The 13,534-nt window shown below is 41.3% G+C and overlaps 1 protein-coding gene and 1 pseudogene across 1 annotated transcript; both read right to left on the reverse strand.

The window, feature by feature from the left end:
- On the reverse strand, positions 364 to 3,256 carry Gm20955 (predicted gene, 20955; annotated as a pseudogene).
- Spopfm2 (speckle-type BTB/POZ protein family member 2) lies at positions 7,813 to 11,594 on the reverse strand. The gene is made up of 2 exons (NM_001146107.1): positions 11,473 to 11,594; positions 7,813 to 9,937 (listed from the first exon to the last, which is right to left on the reverse strand). Exon 2 carries the CDS (start codon positions 9,901 to 9,903, stop codon positions 8,830 to 8,832), a length of 1,074 nt encoding a protein of 357 aa, NP_001139579.1. The 5' UTR covers positions 9,904 to 9,937; positions 11,473 to 11,594; the 3' UTR covers positions 7,813 to 8,829.
- Between the last annotated feature and the right edge of the window lie 1,940 nt (positions 11,595 to 13,534).

Genomic DNA, 13,534 nt, shown 5'->3' on the forward strand with positions numbered 1-13,534 from the left:
AGCGTCATGTCTACATGGATGAGCCCATCAAGATCAGCCACTTTATGGCACACTGTCCACCAGCACAGGATAATGCCACCTTTGATTGCAGAGTGCTGTCAAGGAACCATGCTCTCCTCTGGCTTGATCAGAAGATGAGCAAGACAGGGTCCAGCTGTCCTGGAACTCATTCTCTAGATCAGGCTGGCCTCAAACTCAGAGATTTACTTTCCTCTGCCTCCCTAGTACTGGAATTAAAGGTCACCATGCTTGGCCTTGCTTTTAATTTTTAATCTAATTTAGCTTTTCTATCTTGGCATTGTACTTTTCAAGTTACTTATATTAAAGAAAAATAAAAGGATCTTTTTAGTTTTTCAAGAATTCGTAAGTATGGAGAATATTTTAAAGAACCCTTATTTGGGCCTAACCTCAGGTTTTGGTTGAAATACTGAATTAATTCCAACTCAAACTAAGTTACATAAGGCTAAGAGGACGATCTCCTGTTGTTTTGTCTCTTGACCTTTTGCCCCCTCTTTCTAAGACTTTATTAAGTTTTTGGTCCCTGATTGTGTAGAACAAGTCTCTAGTTGCAGGTGGAGGAGTCAGTGAATAACAGACAGAAGCGACATGAGAGATTGTGTAGAATCTGAGTGTAATTTTTCAAGTCGAGCATCAAACTTTTTATACAGAAGAGCAACAAGAAACCAAGGGAGATACATCTGTTGAGTGACAGTGACACAATACAAAAGGAATGTATACATCAAAAGTAGGCAGGGACCAGGCTGCTACTACTAAGAAGGGAGCCAGGTGTAATGCTAGTCTATTGTTAAGCCCACCACCAGGGGTTTTTAGTAAATGCCTGATTATGCTGTTTCTTTGGGCCTAGTGAAGAAACCTGTTTCAGGGGGATTCCCTAACTCTTTCATGGTAAACCCACCTATTCCCTAGGCCATTGTGAATTCCCTTCTCTGGGTAAGACTGGCTATTGTCCCAAGTAAACACTCTACAGACCAGCCCAGAGCTATTCAGGCTCCATTCTTTGTAATGCCTAATTAGTTTCACTGTCTCTACCAGAAGTAAATTTGAATGTTAACATTCTTACTGAATTTCTACTGAATTCCAAGTTTGTCAGCTTCAAGGAATTTCTATGACATTGGAACACTGGTGAAGGCTTAGCTATGTCAGAATTCAATCTTTAAAGGCACTTAAAATAAAATAATACTAAAAGAGGGCATGTGGATCTATACACCAGACTAACACTGGGATAGGGTATACATATACAGGTTATGAGAATGCCTGGTTCCAGGAGGTTGAGTTTCGTTGACACTCCCTGCCTTGTGAGTGCTTCCAGGCCTCTCAGCCTGCCAAGCAGACTTCACTGGAGTGTGCTTAGCAGTGGTCCTTGGTCCTATGTAGGGAAATCAAGGGTGGGGGAGGTGGAATTGGGAGGGTGGAGGAACACACTCATAGAAGCAGGGGGAGGGAGGATGTGCTAGGGTGTTTCTGGAAGGGAGGGAAGCCGAGAAAGGGGATGACATTTGAAAAGGAAATAAAGAAAATATCCAAAGAAAAGGAAAAAGAAAAAAATGTAAATAAAGAAAATATCTAATAAAAAAGAATATTCTTGAAAAAAAAAAACAACAAAAACAAACAAAAGCCCATGCCCACAATGACAGACCTACTCCCAAAAGGCCTTACCTCCTAATGTTCCACCCCCTAGAGCAAGCATATACAAATTGCCACACTGTTAAAATTTGGGTCAAAATTGGGCCAATTAATTTGGGCTGTTATTAAAATTCTTGGAAAAGATAGGGAGGATAGTAATCACGAAAAAGAGGTGGCAAATTCTTTAAATGAATAGAAACTGGGTGATCAAGCCTTAAAAGTGATGAGAGGCAATGAAGGAGGCTTTCTCTGCGCAGGCAATATCAAAAGTAAAAACACTATCACCTGTGTGGGTGACAGCTCCCTCAGCTGTTAGTGGCTTCTCCTTTAGACAAACCTGCCATTGCCCGAAAATGACTCTGAAGCATGGGATGGTGAATTTAGTATCAATTTAATACGGAATTTTCTCCACTTTTTGATGAGGAGAGGTTATGAAAACACTAACTTTACAACCTAGGCAAGCCAGGCCATGGCAGGAAACCATGCAGGAATTTAGCAGTTCCTCCCTCGCCTCATGAGGTACACTTGGTATTTCCAGTGTAATTTCAACAAAATCAAAATGATTTTAAGCCCTATGGTCTTTATTTCAAACTCTCAAAGGAAAGGCAGCATTGGACAGTCCTCCTATATTATCTAGAGATGCAAAAATTACAGCTATTTGATTCCAGACTAAAGAGGCATTTGCTCATCGTGTGGATCCTTCACAGCCTTTAAATTTAATTTTCCCCAATAAACTGTCTCCTATAGGTATTATATAGCACAAGAGGATAAACTTGGGGATGAATTCATTTACAGCACAGGGGCCATAAAATACTAGCTTACTAGCTGCTTACCTTACTCTTCTTGCTCAGTTTAGTAAATCTGATGTGTGTGGGGGGGGAGGGGGGAGGGAACCTGATGTTAACAATTACATGGTGTACTGGCTAGTTTTGTGTCAACTTGACACAGCTAGAGTTATCACAGAGAAAGGAGCTTCAGTGGAGGAAATGCCTCCATGAGATCCAACTGTAAGGCATTTTCTCTATAAGTGATCAAGGGGGAAAGGCCCCTTGTGGGTGGGACCAGCTCAGGGCTGGTAATCTTGGTTCTACAAGAGAGCAGGCTGAGCAAGCCAGGGGAAGCAAGCCAGTAAGGAACATCCCTCCATGGCCTCTGACTCAGGTCCTGCTCCTTGCCCTGCTTGAGTTCCAGTTCTGACTTCCTTGGTGATGAACAGCAGTATGGAAGTGTAAGCCGAATAAACCCTTTCCTCCCCAACTTGTTTCTTGGTCATGATGTTTGTGCAGGAATAGAAACCCTGACTAAGACACATGGTTTCCACCCTTGCTGTATCATATTAACCTTAACATTTTAAAAGAGCATTACAGAACTCTATAGATTTTTAAAATTTCACTGGCAGATTACTATGGAAGGATAGGAAATCATTATCCAGCTGGTAAGCTATAGGGTTCTCTCACAAACAGAACTTGTAATTACAAAAATTGTCCAACCTTCTCCCATTCCACAGATCCTTATTTTATTGCTGGTTCAACTAAGGGTATGAGAGGGATTCATGGTATACTTCTTTTTCCTCAGCCCACCAGGTGGAACTGGCTGTTTTGATTCATCTATTACAGGTATGGCCTGTATAATAAGGAAGCTGATACATTAACCTGCCCCATTTTTACTCTTTCAGAAGAAAGTTGGGCAGGGGTGGGTGTGCATCTGTCATTGCAGATGGAGCCACTAAAACTTCACGAATTCCTCTTTAGCTTCACCAGCCCTGAGCCATCAAAGATACCTGTGGAGTGTGAGGAGAAAGTGGAAGTCACAAGAAAGATAGCAAGCCTCTTGCTAATGGAAAAAGGGAGATGTGGCTCTACCATCAAAAGTCAAGTCTGCCCACCTGGGACCCAATGATGGCACCAGGGGAGAAGGTACCTAGACCTTGGGTTGTAACATTCACTCCTCCATCTGGAGAAAGGACTTCCCCTTGGAATCTGAATCACTTCCTGACTGCATAGGACATCACAAAATTTTTATTACTATTAAAGGCAAATGTGAGATTATATTCTACAAGATACTAGAAATACAAATTGCCTGGGTCTCTTTTCAAGCTATTCTCTAGATTTCTGTGGTCAACATAATAATGTCACTAGTAGTACCTGACATCATTTGGTTCTTTGTTCTTGGTGGCAAAGTATTAAACACAATGCTTTCACAGTTCTAACATCCATCGTATTTATAGGATACTCATGCATCAAATGAGAATTAGATTTATCTACAACATCTCAAATCAAAATCACTCTGGATATCTTGCTACCAAAAAATAAAAAGGAGGAGATGCCAGATTGCTTATGAAAAAACTCCAAGGAAACAAGAGGAAAGTCTGTGACCTCACTTTCTTCGAAACACAGAGCTTTTCTTGGAAAATTATTTTAAGCCGCCCTCTAGTATAGCAGATTGAAGTGAGTTTACTTCAGCTGTTGTTATTCATATGCTTCTATGGAAAACTCTATTTTCTGCACATGTGGCTTGTCCTTGTGATTGAGAGCATTACTATGTGATTCTTAACCTTCAGAGTATAAACTGTCTGGACAAAGATGCTCAGAATAAAGGTGGCTACTGCATGCAACCTTAGAGTGCCTTGTTTTCAGATCCCCCTCTCCTAGGTTCATGCTGCCAACAAGAGTGGCAAACAGCAGTTATATTGTTCACATGTACATGCAAACTGTTCCTCTTACTGGTGGTATCTGGCTGGTACTTGCTGATTAAAGTCCTACAGAGGGCTATATGGCTATACTGGCTGCTTACTTAAGAGTGTGGAAAAGTGGTAAGACAAGGATAGCAGCTGCAGGTAACTTGCCTTTGTTTTGTATTTTTTGCAGAAAGCAAAAGGCAATCAGGAGAACGATCTCTTAAACAGGTGAAGTCGCTAGGACAACCTTTCCTTTTTTTTCTCGTCTCTAAACCATTTTGATAGACAGATTTAGCAGTAGTTGATGGGTGGGAGAACCACCCTCCTCCATCTCATTCAGTTCCTGGCCTCCCAGTCTCCATGCGTTTAGTCCAGCTTCTCAGACTTTTACTTACATCTGCTCCAAGGAAGAGTCTTTGCTCTCAACATGTATTTAAGCAGGCAGCTACTTAACTGATTTTTACCTATTAAAATAGAAATGCTTTTTTAGGGGACTGAGATACTATTCCTCAGACTTAACAGACCAAGCTTACTCAGTGGGCACAAGTCTCTGAGTTCAACCCCAGCAATGAAAACAAAACAGGTCACCAAAGAGTATCACGTGCTAGCTGGATGTCAGCAGAGAACAGCCGACCTGTTCTCTTAGTGACCGTGACTTCAATGAACAAGGTGTCCTGATGTCCTACAGAGATTTACATTGGGAGAAGAAGGTACAGAGGAGACAAGTGCTACATTGAGCCTCAAGAAACATGAAAGAATTTGACCATGGCTTAATTGATGCTAACACTAATGATATTAATTCCTTTGACCCAATAAAGAGCCAAGAAAAGGAAACAGTTCACTCAGTTTCTCCCAAGCAGGAGGCTTATTCCTCAGCCTCCAGAGGCCCAATCCTGTAGTGCAACCTCTGCTTCATTTCAGTAGTAAAAAGCATGCACAATTCATGAAAAGTTTAGACAAGGCTTTATGTTGCATTTATTTATTCTCCAGCTTGTACAAACCGGATGTATAAGCATAAACATAGTATTTTATACCACCTTCAACAAAAATACAACCAATATGTGCAATTATTGAGAAATTGACAGACTGATTTCTAGAGTGGTTTTACAAGCTTGCAATCCCACCAGCAATGGAGGAGTGTTCCTCTTTCTCCACATTCGTGCCAGCATCTGCTGTCACCTGAATTTTTTATCTTAGCCATTCTGACTTGTGTAAGATGGAATCTCAGGGTTGTTTTGATTTGCATTTCCCTGATGAATAAGGATGTTGAACATTTTTTCAGGTGCTTCTCTGCCATTCCGTATTCCTCAGGTGAGAATTTTTGTTTAGCTCTGAGCCCCATTTTTAATGGGGTTATTTGATTTTCTGGAGTCCACCTTCTTGAGTTCTTTATATATATTGGATATTAGTCCCCTAACTGAGTTAGGATAGGTAAAGATCCTTTCCCAATCTGTTGGTGGTCTTTTTGACTTATTGACGGTGTCTTTTGCCTTGCAGAAGCTTTGCAGTTTCATGAGGTCCCATTTGTCAATTCTGGATCTTACAGCGCAAGCCATTGCTATTCTATTCAGGAACTTTCCCCCTGTGCCAATATCTTCGAGGCTTTTCCCCACTTTCTCCTCTATAAGTTTCAGTGTCTCTGGTTTTATGTGAAGTTCCTTGATCCACTTAGATTTGACCTTAGTACAAGGAGATAGGAATGGATCAATTCACATTCTTCTACATAATAACCACCAGTTGTGCCAGCACCATTTATTGAAAATGCTGTCTTTCTTCCACTGGATGGTTTTAGCTCCCTTGTCGAAGATCAAGTGACCATAGGTGTATGGGTTCATTTCTGGGTCTTCAATTCTATTCCATTGGTCTACTTGTCTGTCAATATACCAGTACCATGCAGTTTTTATCACAATTGCTCTGTAGTAAAGCTTTAGGTCAGGCATGGTGATTCCACCAGAAATTTAAAAAAATAAAACCAGAAGACTGGTTCATGATGATAATGTGTGAAGTCCTGGAAACCAAAACAGCATCTGCTTTCCTCCAAGTTCTGATTTGGAACCATATGTAGCAATGGACAACTGAGAGAGGAGCCAGTTTCCACAGTAACTAGGTTACAGCCATATTTCAGGTGTGCCCCCTAGCATTCCATTTCCACACTTACTGATGAGTCCCTTGGTAGTGCTTGGCATCACAGCTATGTGGGTGGGCATAGGGACAGGTTTGGCTTCCTCTGTAGTCATGGGTCCATGCTGCTGCTCTCTGCCTCAGAGGAGACATCCTTCCCACCCCTTTGCTTGATAGTGCCTGTGTAGCCTTCTGTGTCTTCTCCCCAGTAGCCCATGGAAGACGCCCGCAGCATCCCCTGAATAGTTAAAGTGAATGTGTCCAAATGGCAGTATTTCCCAGCTTCTCTGGTGCTGAATGGTCTGTATGCGGTCATGAGAACCATTAGAGCATGATGTCCAGCTCCCACGACCGCTGTCAGCAGCATCTAGGGAAAGAAGGTCCCCTTGGTCATGGGAAAGCTCCTTGTGCTAGGAGATGAGATGACTGTCACTGCAGCATACTTTCAGACACTGGGGCATACGACGTATCCAGCAAGACACAGGAAAGGAAGATGTGAGGCTCTTAAACACCCTTTGCTGAGGTACTGTTACGCTGCTTTGAGACAAGTTCTTGGTTTGAAGTCCAGGCTGGCCTTCAACTCATGAACCTCTTCCTCAGTCTAAATGTTAGGATAATAGTCATGAGCTGCCATGCCTATACAAATCTTTCCCCTTAGAAAGGCAGCTAGGGGACTTTTGGGATAGCATTGGAAATGTAATTGAGGAAAATACGTAATAAAAATATTAAAAATTAAAAAAAAAAAGAAAGGCAGCTTTCTTCCACCCCAGAGAGGAAGAAAGTACTCTTGAATGGGATCAGAGATCTGCCATATTGCTCATTCATCTTACAAAGCAAACATGGGGAGGGAAGGACAGCCTGCTACAAAGGAGGAGCCCTTACACTTTCCTTACAAGGTTCAGGGTGGCAGAATATACTCTGGTTACCCATGGAAGGCAGATCAGACAGAGACTGGACTGTGTCTACTACTGCTGCAGTCTTCCTCCAGCACAGAGCTACAGAGGGCCACGGAGTACCATGAGGATTAAACACATTACAAAAGCAGACTGCACAACAAAAATAGTATGGACCCCACTCTCAAAATGCTGAAAGTGTGTCTTATACTCTTTTTTTGTTTAAGATAGTGTTTCTCTGTATAGCCCTGGCTGTCCTAGAACTGGCTCTGTAGACTGTTGAACTCAGATCCACCTGCCTCTGCCTCCCTAGTGCTGGGATTAAAGGTGTGAGCCACTGTGTCTGTCTGAGTGTCTTACTTTCAACAGATGTTTTGACTTTTCGAGAATGTCAACAAAGTCCACTAGGAAGTATCCACACATTCTTTAGAGTTTAAGTGGAGGCACGAATAACAAGGATAAGACACGAAGAAGGTACTTTTGGATTTCTGTCATTTATTTTTTTCAACATTAATAATGTATTAGTTGAATGGCCTACAAGATAGTTGTTTTGAAGGATATAGCATGCATTTCCTCAGCCCTGCACTGGCTCAATACATGTTCATTTCCTGTCCTGAGAGGACTCTTCACTCTCAGCTGTTCATAAAAATAATTTTGAAAGTCACAAGGTTCAGGGGAAGGGGGAACTTGCTGTGACAATTTTATATATTTAAATGAAAAATTCATCAGTCTTTCTCAGCACTCAATTTTTAAATTTCATAATAATATAAGGCACATAAACAGACATAATAACGCATAATGTAAATTTCTTCTCTGTTAGCCCAGGATGGGGTCTACTAATCTTTTTGTTGTAGCTACCTCAGTGCTGGGGTTAGGAGCATGAAATACCACACCTACTATAGTATAATTTTTCCAAAGCCACTTAAAAAACAAAAACAACAACAAAACTAGAGAGCATTTGAAGTTTAAATTCTGTCACATCAGTCCACATGGACCCTGATCTATATTTCAAAGGCTAAACAGGTCTTGATAAGGTTTAATATGGTTATTTATGGTATGTCTTTTTATAAATCACACTGCAAGTTCCAACAGACAAGGTTTTATGCTTGATCTATCCTTTGCTCTGGGCTCCAGTCATCTCTTCTACATAGTCTAAATGCAGACAGGTTTCTCTGAAGAAACTCGGGATTGTCTGTACTTAGGGCCAGCACCTAAATTAAATCCCAATTTCCAAGTCATCAGACAAAAATCATACTAGAACCTTAACAAAGTAGATGTCAAGTAGACTGCCCAGACTCCATCCCCAACCCACCATTTTAACATATAACAGCTGTTTTAAATGCTGAACCACCATGCTGCCTTTTCCCAGGCACACTATAAATGTTCCACCAATACTGTACTCTAACCAGAAATCAGTGGTAACAACACTGGTTATAGCTGTTGGAAGACAGATGTTGGTCATAGCTGTCCATCCCCTAAACTCATTTTAGGTGTTTAAGTGAGGACTCCAAGAAAACGCCGTGCAGAAGCCAGGAAGTGGAATGCTTCAGCTACCAAGTGGGGATTTGACTCCACCATTGACTTCCACTCTGAGGTCTCACAGACCTTAGAAGCATGAAGTGCAATGAAATCCAGGGCCTGAGTCTTCAGCTGCTGTGTGCTGTGGAGGTCAGCCAGGATGAGAGTGTGTGCAGCATTCTCTACAGAGAGGTTCCTTGAGAGGGCATCCTCACATAGGACCATCAAGCCCTCCATGCCATACCTGTCAGCAGCTGCCAGCAGATCACAGGCCATGGAGTGAATGTGGAGGTGTGGCGCCTTCCCAGTGTAGATGAAGCCCATCATCTCCTTGAAGACTTTGGGATCCAGGTCATTGATATCAACACGGTTTGTTAGTCTCTCCACCATTTCATGTTCAAACATGGCTCTGAAAACTGGAGAGCGAGCTGCTAGGATGGCCTTGTGAGCCCTGAATTCTTGGCCAGCTACAAACAGGCAGCAGTCTGTGCACAGGGAATTCTCCCACAGCTCCCCTAGGTCATCTGCAATCATGTGTCTTGGATCCTTGATTGCAGGTGTTATGTTCTGTTCAGGTGTGTTAAAGAAGGTTCCCACTATGCTCACTTGGCAGCAGAGGGTAAGCTGGTCTTCAGGGAGGAGCCAAGGTGGATTGGAGAGGAGGAAATCTCGTAGGATAAACTTTTTGAATCCCCTGTATTGGTTTTTTTGAAAGCTAACGACATTTGTCCTCTCCATACTTTGATATTTCTCTCCTTGGGAATTTATGATCCAGAACTCATACTTTGCCCAAACTGGGCTCTTTTGACAGTGGAGTAACCCCAGGTAAACTGACAGGTAATCTTTGCTTTCTTCATCACTTCCGTTTGGGTGTACCCTCAAACACCATTCCACTTTGTCACTGGCCTCCAGTGAGAATTTTGGGCTTGTAATCTTTTCCCTAGTTCCATCCATGAAAAATGAAAAGTTGCTAATGGTCCACTTGTAGCAGAAGTTGTAAACGCTGATATGTGTGTATCCCCACCCTGTGGCTTCCATGTCTCCTGACATTTCTGCTGGAGGTAGTTTCGAGATTTAAGTTGATCTGTAAAAAAGAACTGTAAGTTATTTCCCTTTGATCCTGTTAGATACAATTATAGATACAGTTTAGATTTTAGTTTCAATTTCTCCTAAATTGCCCCTTCTATTATGTTGGAAACTTGTGTTTCTACCATATTTTTTTTCTCTAGGTTTCAATATTTGTTTTATAGAAGATAATATAGATATCTAGTGAGTTTTAAGTCTCCCCCGCTCTCTCTCCTGCTCTCTGTCTCCCCCCTCTGTGTTTGTGTCTCTCTTTGTCTCTGCCTTTATGTGTCTTTGTGTGTTTATTGAATCTTAGGTCTGTGGTACCTAGTTTTGGCTATTCTATCCACTTTTGTAAGAGTTTGAAATATTTTAAACATTCTTATTTATATTGTGCTGTATTTTTTTTTGCCATCTGGTTATCTGTGGTGTTAGTTGGTCTCACTGGTTCTGATTGTGACTTGCCCTTCCTGCAAATCATCTAAACAGTCCTGTAACCCCTAAAGAAATAGAAGCAGTCATTAAAAGTCTCCCAACCAAAAAACCCTAGAACCAGATGGGTTTAGTGCAGAATTCAATCAGACATTCAATGAAGACCTAATACCCATACTCTTCTAACTAATATCACACAATAGAAACAGAAGGAAAACTACCCAATTCTATCCATGAAGCCACAGTTATGCTGATACCAAAACCACACAAAGACCCATCAAAGAAAAGAGAACTTCAGACCAATTTCCTTCATAAACTTTGATGCAAAAATACTCAATAAAATTCTCACAAATGAAATCTAAGGGCACATCAAAATGAACATCCACCTCAATCAATTAGGCTTCATCCTAGGGATGCAGGGATGGTTCAAGATATGGAAATCCATCAACTTAATTCACTATATAAACAAACTCAAAGGATAAACCATATGATCATCTCATTAGATGCTGAGAATGCATTTGACAAAATTCAACAACCCTTCATGGTGAAAGTCTTGGAAAGATCAGGAATTCAAGGCCCGTACCTGAACATAATAAAAGTAATATACAGCAAACCAGTAGCCTACATCAAATAAATGGAGAAAAACTTGAAGAAACCTCACTAAAATCAGGGACTCTCTCCCTACCTATTCAATATACTACTCGAAGTCCTAACCAGAGCAATTAGACAACAAAGGATATCAGAAGGATACAAATTGAAAAGGAAGAAGTCAAAATATCACTATTTGCAGCTGATATGGTAGTATCCTTGAGCCACCCCAAAAATCCCACCAGAGAACTCCTAAACCTGATAAACAACTTCAGCAGGGCAGGATATGAAATTAACTCAAACAAAGGCTTCCTTACTCAAAGGACAAACCATTTCCCTGAACACAAGTAATGAGGTAGAATGTGGTTCCCAATGGAGGATTTGGAGAAGAGACTGAAGGAGTTGAGGGGGTTTTCAGGCCCATTTTCTGAGCAACAGTGTCAACTGGCTACACTCTCCCCAGGACTGGACTACCAACCAAAGAGTACGGGTGGAGGTCGATCTAATATAACAGTTGCTAAAGCCAGTACTTACTTAGTCCACAAAGTTTGAAGTCTCAGGTGTTCTTCAATATGTACCAGAATCCTGAAGAAGTAGTTTCTAATGTCACTGAAGAAATGAGCTGGCTAGTGTGGTGAGAGCAAGCAGGCCAAGAGACAAATCTGCCTTCTTCCATGTGCTTATATAGGCCCCTATCAGATGGTATGGCCCCGTTCAGGGTGTGTCTTCTAATCTCAATTTCTGGATTAAAGGTGTGTGTTTTCCTGTCTCACAACTCAGATTAAAGGTGTGTGTTTTTCTACCCCATATGTCTGTATTTGAGCTGGATCTAACTACTTCATCTTAAGCAAAAAAAAAATTAAAAGCTGTGCCCTCTAGTTTTGTATGTTATGTAAGCCCCAGAGTATCCAGACAGGAAGAGTGGCCATCACCAGTGTACTTTGATTACTGGGGTCACTCCTCCATAAATGAAGGCATAATGTCAATCACTGCACATCTGTTACTTACCCTTGTGCTGGTCTTACACTGATTCCTGCCATAAACATGATTAAGGAAGGTGTTTTGTCCTGAACTTGTCAGCAGTCTGAGTGCTCACAAAATGGAGGGCATGTGGAAGAGCTCCTATATAATGGGCAGAAAGCAAAACCCCAAACCTCTTAAGGTGACTTTCTTTTTTCCAGTGTGTTATTCTGATTAGACCCACAGATCTTGTGATGATTCCTCCCAATTTGGTTGGTGGTCTTGTACTACCCCCTCAGGAAATCCTCACCGGAAATCATTTTTCAGTTAAGGGTATGGTTTAGAAATATCATAAATGCTTATTAATTTAATCACTTTAATTGGCAGGATTCACTTTATCAATGCCTCAAAGTCTGCATCCTCCACAGATAAGTTCTGTCCTCTTCAGACATGGAACTGCTATGCTTACTGTATTGGTCCTGAAAAGGGAGAGAATGCAGCATGCATACAACAGATATCAAAGATTAGGGTTTGTCATTACTGCCCTCATGTAAAATGAAGTGTAAATCTCTTCCTACATCTCTCATCTCTTCAGTTATTCATTTCTTAGAACTATAGTCTAGAGGACACAAAGATACCTAGAGTGATCCAATCAGCTCAGCCACCCCCAGCTCTCCTGTATGTCTGGCTCCAATGCTGCTCATCCCTCAGCATAAATCAATCATTTGGTTTAGATTCCTCCCTTTGACTTATTGCTACTATTAGTATCAGTGACTCTTCAGCCCATTCTTTTCAGACATTGGAACCCCAGCCTCAGATCACAATCCTGTAAAGTCTGGGATCACATCTTTCAAAGTTTCAGGACACCAGTATCTAAACTGAAGATGCCTTAACAAGACTTACCTCCAGAGGTGACAGAGCAGTTGAATTTCTAAGGTGTTTATTGGAAAAGTAACTATTATTCATCTATATTTCTTGTCATCTCTGTGGCTTTTTGTCTCCATATTACAATCTAGGGTCATTGGATCTCATGCGTATATTGTTAGTTCAATAGCAGTGACTTCCAAACGTATTAAGAAAAATCAAAATGGCAGATGTTTTAATTGTGGTAAGCAAGGTCACTTGACATGGATTGTAGGCAAGGAAGTCATAGCAACAATTTTTTTTTTGAAAAGTAATCCAAAGAGAAGTCTCCTGCCTTCTCAAATATGCAGAAGGTGTGGCAAAGGCTGGCATTGGAGTAAGGTTGGGAGAGGCTGTGGGTCTAACACAAGAGTGTGTTGGCTGGGCCTCAGAAGAGCTGCTGGGTAGTTCATCTAAGGGAAACTGGTAAACAGATTTAGAGAAGGTAAGCCAGGTGAAAAAAGAGCCCTAGAGAATATCTAGAAAAACTTTTTTTTTAACCTATATGACCTATACTTCCTTTGACAGAGAAATAAGAGAAAATAGTCAGTGGCAAACATGGCTTTTGTTAAACAAACTGCCCCTGATATCTGTAAATAATTTCATTGCCTCAATGGCTTTGCTGGTAAGCAACTTCTTATAAGTTCATACAGGAAGAACTATATGACTGAGCCTCTTGGGGCTCAACCCCACTCCATGAACCATGGGTAACCCTAAAGGAGATGGGGAAAGC

The sequence above is a fragment of the Mus musculus genome, chromosome 3 (genome assembly GCF_000001635.26).
Source record: "Mus musculus strain C57BL/6J chromosome 3, GRCm38.p6 C57BL/6J".
Lineage (NCBI taxonomy): Eukaryota > Metazoa > Chordata > Mammalia > Rodentia > Muridae > Mus > Mus musculus.

Coding starts and splice junctions, on each gene's coding strand:
- Spopfm2 (NM_001146107.1), bottom strand. CDS start 9,903: ATGTCAGGAGACATGGAAGCCACAGGGTGGGGATACACACATATCAGC.